We start from the raw sequence: 23,371 nt of genomic DNA on the forward strand, positions 1-23,371 counted from the left end.
TCCACACCCTCTCCAGCATTTGTCATTTGTAGACTTTTTAATGATAGCCATTCTGACCAGTGTGAGGTGGTATCTCATTGTAGTTTTGATTTGCATTTCTCTAATAATTAGCGATGTTGAGCATCTTTTCATGTGCCTACTGGCCATCTATATGTCTTCTTTGGAGGAATGTCTATTAAGGTCTTCTGCCCATTTTTTGATTGGGTTGTTTGTTTTTTTGTTGTTGAGTTGTACAAGCTGTTTGTATATTTTGGAGATGAACATAATAATAACAAAGCCCTATCTGAAATCAACATTGCACTCCAGCACCACCCCATCGCTCTCTTCTCTTGCAGCCAAAATTCTTCACAGAGGTCTTTATACTTCCTACCTTTAGCTTTATGTCTCCCCTCTCCCCTCAACCCACTTCACTCTAGCGTCCACCTCTGTTACCTCAGGAAGCTCCCCTTATCAAGATTCCTGATGACGTACTTATGGCTTAACTCAACGGACACATTTCAGGACTCATCTTTCTCAGCAGCACATGACACTGTTGACTATGCCCTCTCTCTGGAAACATTCTCTTCACTTTGCTGCCAGACCACATTCTCCTGGTTTCCCTTCCACCTTACTTAGAATTTCTTCTAAATCTCCTTTTAGGGCTCTTCCCTCTGTAAATGTAGGTGTTCCTCAGAGTTCTTTCTTAAGCCTTCTTTGCTTCTCATGCTGCCATGACTAAGAGAATTAATGTAAAAAATATACATACATCAAATCTTGGCCTTATTCAAATAAACAAGTATTGTAGCAATTGTTTTATGCTCACATAACATGACATGCTTTAAAATGGGTCCTTTCCACTGTGTCAATAACAAGAGCTAAAATGTATACAACCATCTAGGCATAAGGCATAGCTATTTTTTTTAATGTTATTTATTTTTTTAACATCTTTATTGGAGTACAATTGCTTTACAATGGTGTGTTAGTTTCTGCTACATAACAAAGTGAATCAGCTGTACATATACATATATCCCCATATCACCTCCCTTTTGCATCTCCCTCCCACCCTCCCTATCCCACCCCTCTAGGTGGTCACAAAGCACCGAGCTGATCTCCCTGTGCTATGCGGCTGCTTCCCACTAGCTATCTATTTTACATTTGGTAGTGTATATATGTCCATGCCACTCTCTCACTTCGTTCCAGCTTACCCTTCCCCCTCCCCGTGTCCTCAAGTCCATTCTCTATGTCTGCGTCTTTATTCCTGTCCTGCCCTTAGGTTCTTCAAAACCTTTTTTTTTTTCTTTTTAGATTCCATATATATGTGTTAGCACAAAGTATTTGTTGTTCTCTTTCTGACTTAACTTCACTCTGTATGACAGACTCTAGGTCCACCTACCTCACTACAAATAACTCAATTTCGTTTCTTTTTATGGCTGAGTAATATTCCATTGTATATATGTGCCACCTTTATCCATTCATCTGTCAATGGACACTTAGGTTGCTTCCATGTCCTGGCTATTGTAAATAGAGCTGCAGTGAACATTGTGGTATGTGCCTCTTTTTGAATTATGGTTTTCTCCGGGTAAATGCCCAGTAGTGGGATTGCTGGGTCATATGGTAGTTCTATTGTTAGTTTTTTATGGAACCTCCATACTGTTCTCCATAGTGGCTATATAAATTTATATTCCCACCAACAGCACAAGAGGGTTCCCTTTTCTCCACACCCTCTCCAGCATTTACTGTTTCTACATTTTTTGATGATAACCATTCTGAGCATTGTGAGGTGATACCTCATTGTAGTTTTGATTTGCATTTCTCTAATGATTAGTGATGTTGAGCATCCTATCATGTGTTTGTTGGCAGTCTGTATATCTTCTTTGGATAAATATCTATTTAGGTCTTCTGCCCATTTTTGGATTGGGTTGTTTGGTTTTTTGATATTGAGCTGCATGAGCTGCTTGTAAATTTTGGAGATTAATCCTTTATTAGTTGCTTCATTTGCAAATATTTTCTCCCATTCTGAGTGTTGTCTTTTCATCTTGTTTATGGTTTCCTTTTCTGTGCAAAAGCTTTTAAGTTTCTTTAGGTCCCATTTGTTTATTTTTGTTTTTATTTCCATTACTCTAGGAGGTGGGTCAAAAAGGATCTTGCTGTGATTTATGTCATAGAGTGTTCTGCTTAAGGCATAGCTATTTTTAAATTTATTTTTCCTGATAATAAAATAACATTTCCTCATGTAGGAAATTTAGAATAATAGTTTTATAAGATATAATATGATATAATATAGCATAATGCAATATCCTAACTTCTATTAGGAGATACTTACTGTTTACTTCTGACATTTCCTTCTAGATATACTATGTACTCTAACACATGAACACATATACATCTATACATGAATTTATAGTTAAGATAATTATATATTTTCATTTATTTGTATAACTAGACATTTTCTTTTGTCATTAAAATTATTCATAACTATTTTAATGGCTCCATACATTCTCTCATATGAACATAGAATGAAATACTCAACACATCCATCTATTAAAAAATAGAGTTTTAAATTTTTCTTTTTCTGCATTTTTTCCTTAATATACAGTCTTAAAAATTGATTTACTAGGTTAAAAATTTCAAGTTCCTGACTCTTAACGTGTTTAGTCTGGTCATCCACTATAAGAATTATATCTATTTATGAGACCATGAGCATTTGTTTTTCTTATTTCCAAAGAAGTTTTCTATATTTAAAACAATGCCTTGGGCTTCCCTGGTGGCGCAGTGGTTAAGAATCCACCCGCCAATGCAAGGGACAGGGGACCCAGGTTCAAGCCCTGGTCTGGGAAGATCCCACATGCCGCAGAGCAACTAAGCCCATGTGCCACAACTACTGAGCCTGTGCTCTAGAGCCCGCAAGCCACAACTACTGAGACCGCATGCCACAACTACTGAAGCCTGCGTGCCTAGAGCCTGTGCTCCACAACAAGAGAAGCCACCACAATAAGAAGCCCGTGCACCACAATGAAAAGTAGCCCCTACTCACTGCAACCAGAAAAAAGCCCGCTCACAGCAACAAAGACCCAGTGCAGCCAAAAATTTTAAAAATAAATAATACTTAAAAAAATAAAATAAACAAATAAAACAATACCTTGTAATTGTTTTGACTTATGTCTTTAGTTATTAAACAACATTGAATAATTTTTAGATTTTTGTTTTTTATTTAAATTTCCTACAGGTTTTTTTTCCCTCTATATTTAATATTAAAATTAAATGGAAGACTACTGAGAGAAAAAGAAGCCTCACGGTGAGGCAATTAAGGAGAGACATAGAGCAGAACTGGAGCTGGCAAACTGCCTTGACTTTCTTCCTTTTCTAGTTGCAAACACTGAAAATACCTGTTAGACTTGTAAGTAAAAAAGATATGTGATAACCTTTACAGTTCATCTTTGACACTGCCGTTTCTTACAGTAAGGGTTTTGGAGCAGATGGACAGATTATGAGTATATGGAAGATAAAGCCTGAGAAGAGAATAACATGGTCTCTATATGGTAAATGATCCCTAGACAAATAACCAACGTTTACTTCTTCATTACGCCATGCTAAGTTACCAATGTTCCCAACACCATGCTAATACCTTACTTTGCTTATGCCAGCCTCGTGCAGATGGAGTCTGCCCTGAGTAACAAAGTGCAAAACTGTTTCTTCCCAGCAAGGAGAATGAGAACTTGAAGGCAGAAACTCAAACAGTACTCCAGAAATCAGTGTCTGGTACTGCAAAGCAGATTAGCAGAGACCCCCCAGCTTCTACTAATCCCACAGATCATCAAATCAATCATGACCCAGATGATGTGGAAAAGAGCAAGCACCCAGAGAAAAACCAGAAACCAGAGGACAACCAGAAACTCCTAACGGGAGCACTCAGTTGCAGATTTCTGGATGGCCAAGTGAGTAACAAATACTTGAACTTTTCTTGGTAATTGGCTAGGAAAATTGAGAGTTAGGTTGGAAACATAGACTCACACCAACACACACTTCTACTAATGGTAATTAACACATTTTGCATCAGATAGAATTAGAATCATTTTTTTCCATCTGAAAATGAATTTTAAGGTCAGTTTGTATATTGCATCTTTGCTGACCACTAACTGAATTGGTCAACCTATTCTATCTGTGACTAACTCAGCGATAGTTATACAGTGATGTCACCATACATGCAAATTTGGGGTGTGCTAGAGGGGGAGGGTTCGTCTGCTTTAACATTACAGGAAAAGATCATTTATATTCAAAATCCAATGAAATATGTCTAGACATCAAAAAATTATCAGCCTTAAACTATCTTGATATAAATATATTATCACTGCACTCTGTTAAGAATCAACCAAACAATCCACAACAAACTAACTTGGTAATGATGAATCTAAATGATTATTACTTTGTAATTAAAAAGCAAGAGTAGCAGCAATTGAAAACTGGACCCAAATCAAGACAAACTAATGATTCATTGGTAACAAAGTACCATTTCCAAAAATTGCTGAAGTTGCAATTAAACCGACATATAGAGGAGTTTTGCAGTACTGCCAAGCATGAAGTAACAGCCAGACATTTTAGTAGAATACTGACTTAGAGTCTGCAGTAAACTCTAACATAACTATTTTTAGTTTATAATTTTAATAGCCCTTACTAAATCACTCAGATGCTCACTAGTTTCCAGTCATGAGAATATAAAATCCTGTGGATTTGGGATCTTTTGCTCATGAGAACTCTGCAAAGGTTAAACTTTGGAGTGGTTACCAGTCCATCAATGGACCTCAGACCATGTTCTGCAAGGTCTCAAACACTGGGGACTTCTCTTTTTCCTTCCTAAAATTTTTATTGATCCTTCTAATTATAAAATATTATATACTCATGTAGAAATTTTGTAAAACAGAAGAATATAAATAAGAAGAAATTAAAACTCAATCAAATAGAGGTATATTTCTTTCTCTTCTTTCTTCCATGCATGGACACTGAATATGAACCATTATGTATATACTCTTTATTATCCTGGTCTATTCACTTCATATCAAGAATTCTCCCCCAGCTTCAAAAAATTCATCCTAAGCATCATGTTTATTGTCTCCATGAGAGTCATAATCAGAACTAACACTTATATAGCATTTACTATGTGCCAGGCACTATTCTAAGCTCTTTACATATATTAACTAATTTACTACTCCCCAAGCACCCAATGAGGTAGGAACTCTTATTATCTTCAGATCATAGATGAAGGAACTGAAAAACAAAGAGGTCAAGTGCCTTGCCCAGGTCATAAGGCTGAGAAGTGGCAGAGCCACAGTTGAGGCCCAGGTTCTAGGTCCTTAATCCCCAAACTGTATTCATTCTTTTATATGGATATAACATGGCTCATTTAACTAATCCCTTATTGATGGGCATTTAAGTCACTTCTAGTTTTTCTCTTATAAATGAAATTTTGTTTCTTGGCACTCTCCCTATCACATCAAGTTACCCATTTGGGGTACAGTTTCTGGATTAGCCATTGTAAAAGGCAGAATGTTCATTGGGTAGGCTGTTCTTGGACCTCCACAATCTGGATTCTTTGCTAGCTCTGTAGTGCCAGAGGGAGATGATTTGTCCCTCCTCTCCCAGTATTCAAGGAGGTTTCCGATGGGAGGCTCAGCAGGGCTAACACCCAGCCACCAAACACAGCAATACCTCATAGGAAGTGGGGGCCTAATTGGTTCTGTCTGCCGAGTGTATGGTCCTGGGCGGCCAGTGGCAGCCACAGTTGCCTGGTACAGAGACCCTCACTACCACCTTGACTAAGTGGTAAAGGGAATCCTGCCACAGTGAAAGAAGTAAACCAATTAGAGCTTCTAGATCCTTATTCCTCATACACAGCTGAAAATAAGCCTTCCTGCCTGGGATGTAACAGGCAATCTGGACCAGCTGAATTTGCTCTAAAAGAAAAGTAGCTGATAGAGACTTGAGCCAACATGGGTGGGGACAGGCAAGTATGAAACTCTATTCTAAATTACAGATAAATTTAAAGACTATCGTTAGTAGGAGGTAAGTAAAGCTGAAAACGTTAAGAGAATCCGTAGTTTCATGTATCCAAGAACAGTAAGGGTAGCTTAGAAATCAACAAATACAAACTTTCATTTCACAAATGAAGAATAAGAGGCCCAGAGAGCTTAAATGATAGTTCAAGGTCTCACAGTTAGAGCCTGGCTCTTCTCACTGCCAGCCCTAGGACCTTTTGTCTCTAAGTCCTCTCCTTCCACGTCTTTGAAAATACATATATGTTGTTTACACTGCTTCTCAGAAGCATCAGTTCTGCCTTCTCTCAAAAAATAAAAAAAAGAACGTATAACTAGAAACAGACTCAGTAGCACAGTTTCAAAAATAAAATTAAAGTGTGCTTTTTGCATCTGGCAGCATGAAAATGAAAGTGTTAGTGTTTTAATTTTAATAATTATCACAGTTGATTGGTAGTATGTTCTTTACAAAGTCCTTTTGCATGTTTTATCTTGTTTGTTCTCCACAACAGCCATTGAGGTAGGTAGAGACACATGATGTTATCCTCATTTTATAGATGGATAGACAGATGTCAGGGACATTTCCACCTGACTGTGCATTGGCAGCTGAGCTCCAACAAGTTCAAAGCCAAACCTTTGATCCTGCTCTTCTTCCTGTGGTCTGTGTCTCACAGAAAGGTCCCACAACTCTCCCAGTTGCATAAGCAAGAAATCTGGGCATGCTTTCCTCTTCTCCATCCCTAACTCTGATATCCAACTAATCACTGAGCCCTTTAAATTCCATCTTTTTTATGTCTCTCAAAGTGTCCTCTTCTGTTTCTTCTGCCATCATCCTAGTCAGACCACCATTACACATCAGTAGGAAGATTTTAATTATCTTAAAACAGGACTTATTTTGTTATGCTTTCTTCTCTTTATTGGTCAGCTGTGGTAGTAATAATGCTGTGAGACAAGCAAGCCCAATACTCAGTGGTTTATAACAATAATCATTTTTGTTCACATCACATATGTGAGTAAGACAGCTTTTACTTATTCCAGTAGGATTTTCGAGGCTTGGCTCCAGACTGCAGATTTGGTTCAGGTCTGCTCTGTTTTTCTTATTGTTCTGAATCCAATGGGCTCCTCAAGGCAAGCTCTTCTCATGGTAATGGAAACATTTCAAAAGGACAAACACAACTGCATTACTCAACCACAAGTACATTTTAAGTCTTTGCTTATGTCATATCCACTAACATCCCACTGGCCAAAGCAAGCCACATGGCAAAGCACAACACCAATGGGGCAGGGATATATATATGCTACCTCTTTTGGAATTTCAAAACCACTGATCAAGTGTAGCCCCTACTTAAAACACTTGAACACCATCGTTTAATCGTCAGTGCCCTAGTAGAAAATTCAAACTCCTTGACTTACTGTACCGACTCAACTCTGTTCACTGTCTACTTCCCTTCAATCCCCATCTTTCACTAAACTGAACTTCTGTGTCCCAAATAGAGTTCTGCTTCTTTTTATCTCCTATCCTTTGACCATGCAATTACTTTTATGCGAAATTCTCTTCCCTCCTTCTCTATTTAACTCCTAATTACATCGGGGTCTCAACACAGATATCAAGTCTATCAAGAAACATCACTGTCTCACCACCAAAACTTCTTTTTCTAAGGTACATCTACATCAATCTGTGCATATGGCAGATGTTATTATACTATCAAAATAGTTTGTTTCCTTGTCTGTCTCCTTCCATGAGTCTGTAAATTCCTTGAGAATATTCATTTTTGTTTCCAAAATGCATCTCTCTATATATTAACCCAAAGCCAGCATATTATTTAATAGAGAAACACTAGAGGCTTTCACATTAGAGTCAGGAGAAGTCAAAGTACCCAATATCTCTCCTGGGTTTTAATATTATGTTGGAGGTATTAGCTAATATAACTAAACAAGAGAAAGCAATCCAGGCTTAATAATTAAAAAGGAGGAAAAATTCTTTTCAGATGGTAAGATTATATATATAAACTGTCACAATTTCTAATGAAGAAACTATTAAAACAGTAAGAGGGACTTCCCTGATGGCCCAATAGTTAAGAATCTGCCCGCCAATGCAGGGGACACGGGTTTGATCCCCGGTCCGGGAAGATCCCACATGCCACGGAGCAACTAAGCCTGTGTGCCACAACTACTTAGCCTGCACTCTAGAGCCCTTGAACGACAACTACTGAAGCCTACGTGCCTAGACCTCATGCTCTGCAACAAGAGAAGCCACCGCGATGAGAAGCCCTTGCACCACAACGAAGAGTATCCCCTGCTCGCTGCAACTAGAGAAAGCCCACGCGCAGCAACAAACACCCAACGCAGCCAAAAATAAATAAATTTATTTAAAAAAAGAACAGTAAGAGAATTTGGCAAAATAGAGTTATACCATCAATATCCACAAATCAATGGCTTTCGTATATATATATATATATATACACACATACACACACACACACACACACACTTACGTACGTACAAAAACTAGTTAGAAAATAAAATGGAAAACACCATTTACAATAGCAAATAGATACTTAACTAAATTAACTAAATAAATCAATCAAATACATAGGTATAAACTGAACAAGAAATAATGTCCAAACATTTATGAGGAAAAATATAAAATACTCTTGAAAAACATGAGTATATTTGAATGATGGAAAGGCATGCTATTATATTCTTGTACAGAAAAAATTAACATCATCACTTTCTATCAAAATCCCAATGACCTTTTTTGTATAAATGTAAAAACTCATCCTAAAATTCATATGGAATCTCAAGGGACCTTGAATATCCAAAACAATCCTGAAAAAGAACAAAGCTGGAGGACTTATACTTTCTGATTTCAAAACTAACTGCAAAGATACAATAATAAAAATGGTATAGTACTGGCATAAAGACAGACATATGGACCAATGGAATAGAATAGGGAGTCCAAAAATACACCTTCACATATATGCTGAAATGATTTTTTTTTAGATTTATTTATTTATTTTTGGCTGCGTTGGGTCTTTGTTGCTGCGCGTGGGCTTTCTCTAGCTGCGGGGAGCGGGGGCTACTCTTCGTTGTGGTGCGCGGGCTTCTTATTGTGGTGGCTTCTCTTGTTGAAGAGCACAAGCTGTAGGGTGTGCAGGCTTTAGTAGTTGCGGCGCATGGGTTCAGTAGTTGTGGCTCACAGGCTCTAGAGCGCAGGCTCAGTAGTTGTGGCTCACGGGCTTAGTCGCTCCATGGCATGTGGGATCTTCCCGGACCAGGACTCGAACCCATGTCTCCTGCACTGGCAGGCGGATTCTTAACCACTGTGCCACCAGGGAAGCCTGAAATGATTTTTTGACAAGGATGCCAAGATGATTCAATTGGAAAAAGATGGGTTTTTTTCAACAAATCGTACTGGGAAAACTGGATATCTGCATACAAAAGTATGATCACCATATACAAAAATTAACTCAAAATGAATCTATGATTTAAATTTAAGATCTAAACCTATAAAACTCTTAAAAGGAAAAATAGGGAAAAACCTTCACATTAGATCTGGCAATGATTTCTTGGATCTGACCCCAAAGGCACAGGCACCAGAATAAAAAATTGACAAACTGGATTTCATGAAAATTTTAAAATGTTGTGCATCAAAAGACACTATCAAGAGAGTAGAAAGGCAGCCCACAGAAAGGGAGAAAATATGTGCAAAACATAAGTCTGATAAGGGGATTAATGTCCAGAATATATAGAGAAATCCTAAAGCTCAACAACAACAACAAAAACAACCTGATTCAAAAATGGGCAAAGGCCTTGCATAGATATTTCTCCAAAGAAGACACACAATGACCAATAAGCACATGAAAAGATATTCAACATCACTATCACATTAGTGAAATGCAAATCAAAACTATAATGAGGTACCACCTCACACGCATTAGGATAGCTACTAGTAAAAAAAAAAAAAAAAGAAAGAAAGGAAAAATAAACAGAAAATAACAAATGTTGGCAAGGATGTAGAGAAATTGGAACGCTTGTGCACTGTTGGTGAGAATGTAATATGGTACAGCCGCTGTGCAGCAGTTTCTCAAAAAGTTAAAAATAGAATTACCATTAGGTCCAGCTAGTCCACTTCTGGTAATACACAAAAGAGTTGAAAGGAAGGTCTCAAGGAGATATTTGTACAGCCATGTTCATAGCAGCATTATTCACAATAGCTAAAATGGAGAAGAAACCCAAATGTCCATCACCAGATGAATGGATAAGCAAAATGTGGTGTATGCCTACAATGGAATATTATTCAGCCTTAAAAATGTAGGAAAGTCTGATACAGGCTACAACACGGATAATTTTCACATTTGCTAAGTGAAATAAGGCAAATACTGTTACAAAAAGGCAAATACTGTATGGTTCCACTTATACAAGATACTCAGAGTAGTCAAATCATAGGGACAGAAAGTAGAATGGTGGTGCCAGGGCCTGAGGGGAGGAGGGAATAGGCAGTTGTTTAATAGGTATAGAGTTTCAGTTTTGTATGATAAAAAGAGTTCTGTGGATACATGGTGGTGATGGTTGCACAATAACATTAGTAGACTTAATACCACTGAACTGTGCACTTGTAAATGGTGAAGATAATGAATTTTATGTCATGGTATTTTACCACAATTCTGAAGAATGGGAAAAAACATGAACAAAATCAAGATGTCAATCCTCCCTGAGGTAATTTATAAACTTAATGTGATTCCAGTAAAAATAGTATAGATATTTGTTTTGTAAATAGTCAAATTGGTTATAAAGTTAATTTGAAATAATAAACAAGCAAGAATAGTCAGTAAAACCCTGAATAGAAAAGCAGTGGGTACGTGGCTAGCATTACCAGATATAAAATCTCTGTCTCTAAAATAGTGTTATTTTGGCACATAAATAGATGAGACTAATAGAATTGAAAAAAAAAGTGAATAAATAGACCCAATGGCATATTGCAATTTTGTGTATAATAAAGATGACATCATAAATTAGTAGGGAAAACATAGACTTTTTAATAAGCAATATAGGATTATCTAGCCACAGAGAAAATTTTAAATCATGTATATTCTTCACATATTATACATGTAATGATGTATACAAGGATGTATTCCAAATGGATCAGGGATTTAATATAAAAAATAACTGCACAGTAGTACAAGAAAATGGGCAATTTCCTCTATAATCTGAGATAAGGGAAAATTTTCTCAACTGTGACTCAACATGCAGATACAATAAGAAAAAACGTGATAATTTTGATTACACATATGTGGCCAGAACCACCATCAGCAAAGCACATAGATACTTAACAAACTGGGGAAAATATCCGCAACTTATGTCATAGATAAATATATCCCTAACAGAATCTTCTATCTAAAAATTAAGAAGAAAAAAGACAGTAAACTATTAGAAAAATGAACAAAATATAGGAACAGACAGGTCACAGAATGATAAATATAAATGACCCTTAAACATATCAAAAGATATAGCCTTGCTCTTAATAAAAGGAATGTAAGTTAAAACCACCTTGAGATATAATTTCTCACCTATTACACTGGCAAAAGTCCAGAAAATTGACAACATACTTTGTTAGAAGGTAGAGGAAATTTAAAATGGAACAACCACTTTGGAAGGAAATTAGGTAATAATCAGCAAAACTACTTATGTATGAATTTTTTGACATGAAAATCTCACTTTCAGAAATCTATCCCAAAGGTATACTGGAAATATGTTTAACAATTTATGTAGAAGGTATTCATTGCAGCATTACTTATTATATCAAAAACTGTAAAAAACCTAAATTTCCATCAATAAGGGGCAGGTTGAAAAAACTAAGGTACATCCATACATGGAGTATTATAAAAACTTTAATAAAACTGTAGAAAGTAATGAAGAATCTCACTATATATATGAATCATATATATACACACATATATATAATTGTATGGCTATATCCATACTATATATCATTGTATGGAATAATATAGCTAGATATACTATTAATTAAACAAAAGCAAAGTGAAGAAAAGTATTTAGATTATGCTTCTAAATATCTATTATTGCTTATGTTTTTAAAAATGAAAGAATTAATGAAAACTTTTTTTTTAAAACATGGTTACCTATTGGGACTACAGGGAATATAATGGAGGGATCAAGAATAGAAACCACAAATCTCTGACTAAATCTTGTTCTGTAGATTTGGCTTTGGAACTATTTAAATATTTTACATAAATATAAAACTAACTTAAATGTTTAAAAAAATCAAGCCCTAAAAATTGAAAACAAAATAAAGTAAGTCTGTTTTAGTTATCTATTGCTGCATAACAAGTTATCTGAAAAGGTGACCACTTAAACCAATAACCATATATTATCTCTCACTGTTTCTGAGGGACAAGAATCCAGGAATAGCTTAGATGAGTAGTTCTCGCTCAAGGTCTCCCATGAAATTTCATGCCAAATGTCAGCAGGAATGCAGTCACCTGAAGGTTTACCCAGGGCTAGGAGATCCACTTCTAGGCCCCTTTGAGTGGCTATTGACAGAGGCCTCAGTTACTTGCTGGCTGTGGCCAGAGATATTGTCTCTTTTCAATTTGGGCCTCTCCATAGGGCTGCTTGTGACATGGTATCTGGCTTTCCCAAGATAAGTTATCCCAGAAAGAGAGAGAGAGAGTGAGCGTGTATGTGCACAACCAAAACTGAAGCCCCAATGTCTTAATAAACTAATCTCAGAAGTGGCATGCCATCACTTGTACAGTGTTCTTCTATTGGTTATCCAGACTAATTCTAATTAAGGGTGGAGGGGAAGTCCTGCACAAGAACATGAGTACTAGGAGGCAAGGATCACTGGGGCCACCTTGGAGACTAGCTACCACATGAACCTATGTATTAATTGACAGCAAAACCAAAGAGCGTGGAACTATTGTAAATAACTTTAAAACATAATAACGTCACTGTATGTCTCTAGTGGGGTATATACTCTAAGGAAAATATTTTTGAAAAAATACCTTTAAAGGTTTTCAGTAACCATTATGTTGATACTGTTCTTCTGTATGTGTATTGGGGGATGAAGCAAATGAGTCACCATCTTGGTGGTTTTGGGACTTGGAATTTCCAGTGTAGGAGAAATGAAATATAGCTATAACATTGATGAGACAATATAAAACTCCTATACTCTTACTCTGATTTGGAAATATCAGTATGAACTCTTTTTTTAAAAAAATACATTTCCTAGCCTCATCCATTGAAAAATGTAGAAACAATCCCATGTGAATGAGCACCCTGCCGCCTGTATTGTGTTCAGTAAATTCTAAAGGCTGATTCCAGTTTTGAGTCTGTAACATCTGCTTACACCAAAAACAATGAAGATACCAAAGACCTTCCAAGACTTGTCAAGAAAAGACTCAATATCTAACTTAAAATGGCTCCCACTAAAAAAAGAAAAAAATTAAAGGCTCCCACTAGTCAAAGTGGGACATTTTGGATATCAATAAAAATAATAGGGGCTTCCCTGGTGGCGCAGTGGTTGAGAGTCCGCCTGCCGATGCAGGGGACACGGGTTCGTGCCCTGGTCCGGGAAGATCCCACATGCCGCGGAGCGGCTAGGCCCGTGAGCCACGGCCGCTGAGCCTGCGCGTCTGGAGCCTGTGCTCCGCAATGGGAGAGGCCACAACAGTGAGAGGCCCGCGTACCGCAAAAAAAAAAAAAAAAAAGAATCAAACATTTATTCAATGTGCCTTTTCTCTACAAACCGTATCTTAGATAATGGTTGATAAGGGACAGTCTCTCTTTAGAGAAACATTACTACCAATAAATGAGAAGTAATAGTAGAGTGAGAATACCACTATTTTCTAAAATCCTAACCAAAAAAAAAATGGACTAAAGCAATGATTATCAGTGCCTGTGAATATCACAAAAAGGAAGACAACCTGACAGCATTTGCTTCCATGGGAAAATATACCAACTATGAAATGATTGAACTTGACTGTGATCAAGATTCTAGATCTAACTGCTGTTTTACAGGAAATATATGGAACAATTTGTTAAACAGCAACAAAATCCAGATGGTGGAAAACTTTATAGGACAGACAACTCAGCTTCTTCAACAAATAAATTGCAAAGGAAAAAATGTGAAAAGGTGGGAGGGTAGGAAGAACTAGAAATTTTTTTTTTTTTTTGGCTGCATTGTATCTTCGCTGCTGCATGAGAGCTTTCTCTAGTTGCAGCGAGCAGAGGCTACTCTTCATCGCGGTGCACAGGCTCTAGGCTTCAGTAGTTGTGGTGCACGGGCTTAGTTGCTCCGCGGCATGTGGGATCTTCCCAGCAGGGCTCGAACCCATGTCCCCTGCATTGGCAGGTAGATTCTTAACCACTGCACCACCAGGGAAGCCCAGGAAGAACTAGAAATTTTAAAAGATGTAAGTGATATTAGCCAGTTGATGTGGATATTATTTGGCTCCTGATTTGAATAAACAAACTAATAATACTATTTATCAGATAATTGGGGGATTTTGAACACTCACTAGGTAGTTGATGATATTAAGGAATTATTGTTAATAAGGAATTTTTTAGTGTAATAATGTCATTGTGGTTATGTTTACAAAGAATCTTTATCCTTTGGTCAGTGGTTCACAAATTTTACTGTGCATTAGAATTACTGGAGTACTTGTTAAAACACAGATTTCTAGGCTCCCAACCCTAGAAGTTCTCATTCAGTGGGTCTAGGGTGGGTCTTGAGAACTCACATTTCTAACAAGTTTCCAGGTGATACTGAGGCTTGTGACCCAAGGACCACACTATAAAACTCACTGCTTTATAAATACATGCTAAAACAAAGCAGACGAAATAATACACTGTCTGGGGTTCACGTCATCTCTGGTGGGGGGTGATGTGGATATAAAAAAACAAGGTTTTCAGTTGATAACTGAAGCTTGGTGATGAGTATACGGAGTTTCATCATACTATTCTCGCTACATGTGCCTATGTGTAAAGTTTTCCATAATTAGAAGTTAAAATTTAAATAAAATATAAATTTTACAAAAACAAATAACCAAATGATGAATGCTAATATTTACTGTATTCATATGTTTAAAGTATATATTTAAATCATATATATATTAATTTGGAAATACTATTTTTTCAATTCTACATTTCTCAAAAACTATCAAATATTTTACATGCATCTTTCTCATGGTTGTATTTATTATCACTAGTGTGCTTTTTGAGTCATTTAGCAGCCTTCTAGAATGCATCAAGACCTTGGCCTAAGTTATTTAAGAAACAGAACTTTTCAACTCTGCATTTAATGCTGTCTCTGTAAATTTTCACCCAAGTCACAGCTATCCATTGCCTAATATTAAGACAGTTTGTTGTGTTCACTTGTCTTAGTGCAGAGTATTCATGTCTTCTACAATATAACCACTTAAAAATAGTTTTATTTATAAGCCATCTCTTTAAAAGAACTGTTTACACTTCCAACACTTTCAAGTTCTAACGCCCAAGGACAGTTGCTGAAACTGTGTTAAATTTCTCTGCTTCATTTGTACCGATTCTCTGAGGTCAATATTACAAAACTAGCATCGCTCAAAGTCATTTCAGGCTGCTGTGTTATCCATTCCCAAACAGTATTTTGTGATTCAAAGTAAAACAAATGAGTGTTCTGCCTATGTTTTCCTCTAAGAGTTTGATAGTTTCTGGCCTTACATTTAGGTCTTTAATCCATTTTGAGCTTATTTTTGTGTATGGTGTTAGGGAGTGATCTAATCCAAAAATGGGCAGAAGACCTAAATAGACGTTTCTCCAAAGAAGGTATACAGACTGTCAACAAACACATGGAAGAATGCTCAACATCATTAATCATTAGAGAAATGCAAATCAAAACTACAATGACATATCATCTCACACCAGTCAGAATGGCCATCATCAAAAAATCTAGAAACAGTAAATGCTGGAGAGGATGTGGAGAAAAGGGAACACTCTTGCACTGCTGGTGGGAATGTGAATTGGTACAGCCACTATAGACAACAGTATGGAGGTTCCTTAAAAAACTACAAATAGTACTACCATATGACCCAGCAAACCCACTACTGGGCATATACCCTTAGAAAACCATAATTCAAAAAGAGTCATGTACCAAAATGTTCATTGCAGCTCTATTTACAATAGCCAGGAGATGGAAACAACCTAAGTGTCCATCATTGGATGAATGGATAAAGAAGATGTGGCACATATATACAATGGAATATTACTCAGCCATAAAAAGAAATGAAACTGAGCTATTTGTAACGAGGTGGATGGACCTAGAGTCTGTCATACAGAGTGAAGTAAGTCAGAAAGAGAAAGACAAATACCGTATGCTAACACATATATATGGAATTTAGGGGAAAAAAATGTCATGAAGAACCTAGGGGTTAGACAGGAATAAAGACACAGACCTACTAGAGAATGGACTTGAGGATATGGGGAGAGGGAAGGATAAGCTGTGACAAAGCGAGAGAGTGGCATGGACATATATACACTACCAAACGTAAAATAGATAGCTAGTGGGAAGCAGCCGCATAGCACAGGGAGATCAGCTCGGTGCTTTGTGACCACCTAGAGGGGTGGGATAGGGAGGGTGGGAGGGAGGGAGACTCAAGAGGGAAGAGATATGGGAACATATGTATATGTATAACTGATTCACTTTGTTATAAAGCAGAAACTAGCACACCATTGTAAAGCAATTATACTCCAATAAAAATGTTAAAAAAAAAAAAAAAGTAAAACAAATGAGAGAAAGCTGTAGTATCAGAGACTTTACAGGTACTCTGACAACCCCTGAAGTCAGAAACATAGTTATTCTTGATCAGAATTTCCCATTTTATCTCCTTTGACAATTTAGGAACACTCTTTGCTTTTGAAAAACAGCCCAGGATGATTTATATCAGTGAAGGGAGAAGTCTGAGGCCTGGCATGCCCTTGACCTGAACAAGACATCATCATCATTCTGACACTGTCTTTCTTGGTTTCTTCTTCAAGTTCAGTGTTTTTCTTGACGCTGGGAGTCAGCAGGATACAAGAGAGTTCTGGCCCTCATAGGGTTCTAAAGAAGCATTTATCAACACATCATTCTCATGGAGTCAAGGTGTTCTTTAGTCCCCTTTATTTCCATTTACACACCAAATTTATTGAGTGCCTTTATCTTTGGCACAAGAGATACAGGTGAACAAGGCAGGTATGATTGCTGACCACCCCTCATAGATCTTTTGGAAGGAGATACACAAAAAAATAGCAAACAAATTCATAATATAGTTGTACAATATGCAAAATATTTAAAATACATTATGACATTCATTCCTCACAGCATTCCTGGGAGCACAATATATTCTCCCCTTTCCATAGGCAAGGCCATAAAATTTAGTCTGTAATGTCTAGGCCAAAAGATCTATGAGGGGCAGTCAGCAATCATACCTGTCTTGTTCACCTGTATCTCTAGTGCCAAAGATAAAGGCACTCAATAAATTTGCTGTATAAATGGGAATAAAGGGACTAAAGAACACCTTGACTCCATGAGAATGATAAGTGTTGATAAATACATCTTTAGAATACTGTAATATAGAAGTGTATCAATTCTCAGAGGCAGAAAATATTTATATGTACCTGAAAATATAAATATTTTATATTACAAGTATTTATAAAGAAACGTATTGTTCTGAGAACACTATGTCTGAAATACCTAACTAAATACCTTGCAGAATGAAACTGTTCTGTGGACAGACTGTGTAATCGTTCTCATCCCAGAGGAAAGGTGAAAAGCAGGGTCCAAATCTTATCTGCATAATTTACTAGGGAGTAAATTTTGGGCAAGTCTAGCCTAGTGCTAGATCTACTAAAAACATTACCATGACTCCCCACTGCCCTCAGGATAAAACACAGATACTAACAAGAGTTAAGGCTATTCATCTCCTTTCTCCTGTCTCCCTCTCCAGCCTTGCCTTTTGCCTTTCCAAAAACTTAAGTGATGCTCTGAGAGCATCCATTACTCTCTTTTAGGCACGTGTGTGCACCTTTGAGGTTTTCTACATCCAGTTTCCTTTTCCTGTACTCTTCCTTCTTCTCTTCTCCTCTTTATTCCCCTTTATTCCCATCCCGTCTATCACAGAAGTCTCCACTCCTTAGCCTATCCAAATCTAGCTCATCTTTCAAGCCTAGATTTAAATGTCATTGCTTCCAGACCTGGACCACCAAGTCCAGGTTAGATGGACCCATGGGCTGTTCTAATAGTGTCCCTTACCATCCCATGGTGTACTGTCACAGTCGCTTGCCATGCCTCTCATCATCTGCAAGCTCTGTGAGAGCAGAGGCCATATCTGTTTTATTCACTGTGGGGCCTATCACAGTGCCTGGCCTAGCCTAGGCAAGCCATAAATATTTCTTAAATGAAGGAATACAGTTACTTAACTTCTTTAAGCCTCAGCATTCCAAATATAAAAAGGTACAAATACTACCTACCTTATAGGGTTGTTGTACGGATTAAATTGAATGATATAAACAAAGTACTCATAATGGTACCTTGTAGAGAGTATGTGCCCGATATATGTCGTGTTATTTTATTATGCCTATTTTAGAACCCTCTGCCACTCCTCACTCTGCCCACTCTAGAGACCCTCTTGATTTTTCTTTAAAATGTTTCATGACTATACAGCATCTGTAGGTTGCCATTCATACTGATAGGTTATTCAATATAACTATCAATGGAGTACAGACACTCAGTTTTCAATGAATCCTTCTGATAATGTCTCCTTTCAATTACTTGACATTAAGAATAGCCATGTGATTCAATTTGTACCCAGGATTTTGTTTTAATCAGGTATGGCAAGGTGACACATATAGAAGCAACTGCCTTTGAAAGAATGTATTATTTACATTTCCCAGTGAAAAGGGGGCATGCCACACCATGCAGGGCCACATGTGGAAGCACCAAAGTCAATCAGGGGGCAGAGGAGTGAGGGGAGAGCACAGGCCACAGCCTTTACTGGAGTTTCCATGGGAAAGGTAATGCAGGGCAGGGTAAATAGATCAGAACTGGCTGGTCTGAACAATTCCAGTGGGCTTTGGGCCCACTGGAGGCCCAAAGAGGGGCTGTCCCCTGTCTGATATCTGGACCTGGGTAGATTTAGGGTGGGGGAAATATTGGCTTGGTGTGTGAGAGTTAGATAAAGGAGGTGGTTGGAGATATGGACTTAGGATTGGTTGGTTCACATATTAAAGATGTATTAGCAGGCAAGCTGCTTACTATCTCTAGGAATTACTTAGCCCTTGAAGGGGCAGTCTCCTCCAGCCAGCAAGGCCCCCAAGATGTCAAACCATCATAAAATACAGAAAATAAAAAACATTATTAATACATCATACACCATGGCATGAGGGAATGGGATTTTATCATTGACCCTTGTTCCATCATTTATTCTGTTGTAACCTTTAATAACATTGCTCTTGGGGTGTAATATTCTGGGTGTTTTAATCTCTTCTATTCCATTCTTGACAAAGCTCACAATTGCCTTTGCTGCCCTTCTTGAATCTGCTAATTGAAACAGCCCAAGGATAGCCCTATCTCTAATAATAGCCCTCCATTTGCCTATGAACATCTTATGGTCTACCTATTTTTTCTTTGTCACAGACACCTTCTTTATTGCATAAATGAAAAAGTGTCTAATGGAACTGTGAATGTGTTTTAAGTATTTGTTGACTCAGACTTCCCTGGTGGTGCAGTGGTTAAGAATCCACCTGCCAGTGCAGGGGACATGGGTTCGAGCCCTGGTCCGGGAAGATTCCACATGCTGCAGAGCAACTAAGCCTGTGCACTACAACTACTGAGCCTGCGCTCTAGAGCCCATGAGCCACAACTACTGAGCCCAAGTGCCACAACTACTGAAACCCGTGCGCCTAGAGCCTGTGATCCACAACAAGAGGAGCCACCACAATGAGAAGCCCACGCACTGCAATGAAGAGTAGCCCCCTCTTGACACAACTAGAGAAAAGCCCACGCGCAGCATCAAAGACCCCGTGCAGCCATAAATAAATAAATAAATTTATTTATTTTAAAAAAAAAAGAATTTGTTGACTCACTCATATTCTCCCTTTTTTTCTCTTTCTCTTCACCCACCCCTTCTGATCCTTACTACCATTTGTCTTTGTTTCTTTAAGATTCCCAACCAGGAAAATGTCTACTGCAGCTCTGTACCAACTGGAGACCAGTCACTGTCCTATATCCATGGCCTCCCCAGGAGAAACCTTAGAGACTGGTCCTTAGAACAGATGGTAAGGGGCAGCTCTGTATCCTAAGAGTTGTTGGGCTGTTTTCCATTGTGGTTGAAGGTCCTGAGACATTGTAAACTAATGAATATACCCAGACTGAATACTTACTTTCAAGTGTAAGTGTTCTTTCCTGTTCCTTTTAGGACAAGGCTTAAAAGTGGATGCTTTGATACCAGCCCAACTAGGCTTCTTCTTCCTTGCATTAGCATTTAGTCATTTTATTTTAGAGCCCTGTTAATTTGTTATTACTGTTGTTGTTTCAGGATATTGGCCAGAGGCCAAGTGGAACAACAAAAGAAGACACTTTTCTTCTTGCTGGTCAGAAGAGAACTCAAGTCATGCCTTTTGAGTTCTGGCTTATTAGACAAGCTTCAGAAAGAGCTGAAGATCCTGTCTCTTCAGGATTTCTTCTCCAGTCTCAGCTGAGCCACCTCTTCTTGAGGTTTGAGGTCCCTCTGCAGTTACCAACAGTCAAGATCCTTTGCCAGCGATTTTCTGGGAGGGGATCTCCTGAAATGGTATGACCATCTTTTTATTTTAAGTGTGGGTTCCTTTTGTTTACTTGACTTGTACCCACCAGAGTAATAGAATTAAAAGGTAAGGTTCTTTCTTGAAAATAACCTTTACTATTGACCCATAAGATACAAAGCATATTTATATTCATATGTGGAAATCTCTAGTCAGATAAGACCCAAATAGAAAACAGATTTAGGTCTCAGCCTTATTTAATTTCTCTTTAAAGGGTTTCCTGTCCAAACTTTCATTGTCTGCTCTTAACACCATTGGGATACTTACAGAATCAAGATAATGGGCCCACCTGAGTCTATTTACAAGCTGATCAGTCTATAGGCTCTGAGGTTAGAATGGAGAACTTATCGAAGATGTATCATGACAGTTCCTAGAGAGTTAAGAGGTGGGAGGTATCTTTGAAATATAATTCACCACCATCATTTCACTGAGTAGGAAACTGAAACCCAGAGGGGTTAAGGAACTTGCTCAGGGCACCCAGAGTGTTAATAGTAGACCCAGGACAGAGATAAAGGCTCCCCAAAGATGAGACCAGGGTTCTTTCTCTGAGCACTGTACTTCCCAAGCTCACATTGTGAGTGAATACAAAGCATAGCCCAAGTGTAACCAAATTCTGGGAGCTAAAGGAAAATATCCTAAAATAGGAAGAAATAATACCAATGGATAAATCATTTGTGAGCATGTGTTGATGGAAAATCAGGCCAAAACCAATCTCATAGGGCTAATCTGAGGATTTAGTAGTAAAATAAATGCAAATTACCTGGTCTCATGTTTAGCATTTAGTAGGTACTCAGATAAATGTTAGTTCTATCTCCTGCCCATCCCTTATCTGTGAAAACAGAATCAGTTGTATATTTATGAGATGTATGTAGCAATACAATATCAACCTATTAGTACAAACTCTCTGAATCTTCAGTTCAAGCCAATTCTCCAGCCTGAGATCTAGTTTCTATCAGGACCTTATCTGGCTTCCTGTCCCCACTGCTACGCCCTCTACTGCCGTGGAGTTGTCTGCCCACCAGACGAGAGTCCCTAGCATGTCATGCAGCCCAGCAATGGAAATGATGACATTCTTTTAGTCCTTTCCTATGTAAAAAAAAAAAAAAAAAGTCTTGAGTTTTTCACCTAGGTAAATAAGGCCTTGCCCCTAAGTAATCTGACTATATCTGTTGAATATATCTATGTAAGAGATGTGTGTGTGAGAGAGAAGCTAGACACTAGGTTATGCTATTGTAACAAATTGCCCCAAAGTTTCAGTGGCTTAAAACAATAAAAGTTCATTTTTCATAATGAGTCCACCCCAGGCTCTTCTCAGTACCATCATCATCTTAGCTCCAAACCCATGCTGATGAAGCAACCACTCTGTAGGACTTTTGGATGTGATGGCAGAGGGGAAAAAGAGAGACCTGGAGGGTGTCATGTCAGCAGTTTAATCCTCAGCCCAGAAGTAGCACATGTCACTTCTGCTCACAACTCACTGGCCAGAACTGGTCATCACCCTACTCAACCACAAGACAACCAGGAAGTATTATTTTACCGTATGTCCAGAAGGGAAAATAAAAGGAATAGTTGATAAAAAGCACTAGTAATTATTATATTTTAAAACCTGTTTTTAACAGTTTTAATGGTAAAACTTTTCCAAATACATGTTATCTCAGCAGGCATCTTCTTTCCCCTACATGTAAATTCAATGAGGATGTTCTGTTTGATATTTAATTTTCAGGTGAATTATGAAAAGCTACTCTGGTGTTTAAAAGTTGCAGCTTCAGATGATCCACAGCAAAACAAAAGAGTTGAGGACAGCAAGGTGAAAGAAGCTCAGGGTGGTAGGCATCAAAGGTACTTTTCTCCCTTTTTGTGGGCATAGTGTTTGTAGACTTCAAGAGCTGGCAGGGATTGTGGAGGTCGTACACTCGAAAACTTCACCTAATGCAGAATCACTTTGCTCTTCACCAAGAGTTGGCTTCTGCTTATAGTTTTTTTCTTTCTCTCTTGTACGCAGGCCAGCATAGAAAGTTATTTGCAACAATTACCAGCTTCTTAACGTCAAGCATGTGTCTTTTTTATGAAGTTGCCATGTGAAAATGAAAAACCTCATTATGAAATAAGAAATGAGTGTATACTGGGGCAGAGCTCCAGTTCATACAGTATGATTCCAGAAATATGTTCAGTCAGTGAACTCCTGGGTTACAGGCACTAGCAGAGAAAGGTTTGAGGTACAGAAATCAAAAATTCCTTCACATAATCTCAAAGGAAAGAAATGACTCAACGTAAAAATTAGGATGTGAGGAATAGCGTTAGAAATGAGGCACAGTAAAGCATGATAGTCTCTGTGTTCTCCACGAAAAATGACAAGGTGCAGTGGTTAGGAGCATAACTTCCATTGACAGAAGCCTGGGCTCAATTCCTGTTTCTGCCCATTAGTGGCTCTGCAACATTTGGCTGGTCACTTACCCTCTCTGTGCTTCCATTCCCCAACTGTAAAATGGGAACAATGATAGATTTCCCTTCACTTCATAGATTTG

The 23,371-nt window shown here is 37.9% G+C and overlaps 1 protein-coding gene and 1 long non-coding RNA gene across 2 annotated transcripts in view; one reads left to right on the plus strand and one right to left on the minus strand.

The window, feature by feature from the left end:
- Positions 1-23,371, minus strand: part of LOC117202852 (uncharacterized) — a 278,339-nt gene that overhangs the window by 135,360 nt on the left and 119,608 nt on the right. The gene's annotated exons all lie outside the window — the stretch shown is intronic.
- C1H1orf87 (chromosome 1 C1orf87 homolog) overlaps positions 1-23,371 on the plus strand; it is a 115,418-nt gene that overhangs the window by 16,230 nt on the left and 75,817 nt on the right. Inside the window, 6 exon segments of the mRNA XM_004273786.1 lie at positions 3,680-3,914; positions 20,208-20,336; positions 20,582-20,631; positions 20,633-20,700; positions 20,703-20,836; positions 22,570-22,685. Of these exon segments, the coding sequence (XP_004273834.1) occupies positions 3,680-3,914; positions 20,208-20,336; positions 20,582-20,631; positions 20,633-20,700; positions 20,703-20,836; positions 22,570-22,685 (732 nt within the window).

The sequence above is a fragment of the Orcinus orca genome, chromosome 1, assembly GCF_937001465.1.
Source record: "Orcinus orca chromosome 1, mOrcOrc1.1, whole genome shotgun sequence".
Classification (NCBI taxonomy): Eukaryota; Metazoa; Chordata; class Mammalia; order Artiodactyla; family Delphinidae; genus Orcinus; species Orcinus orca.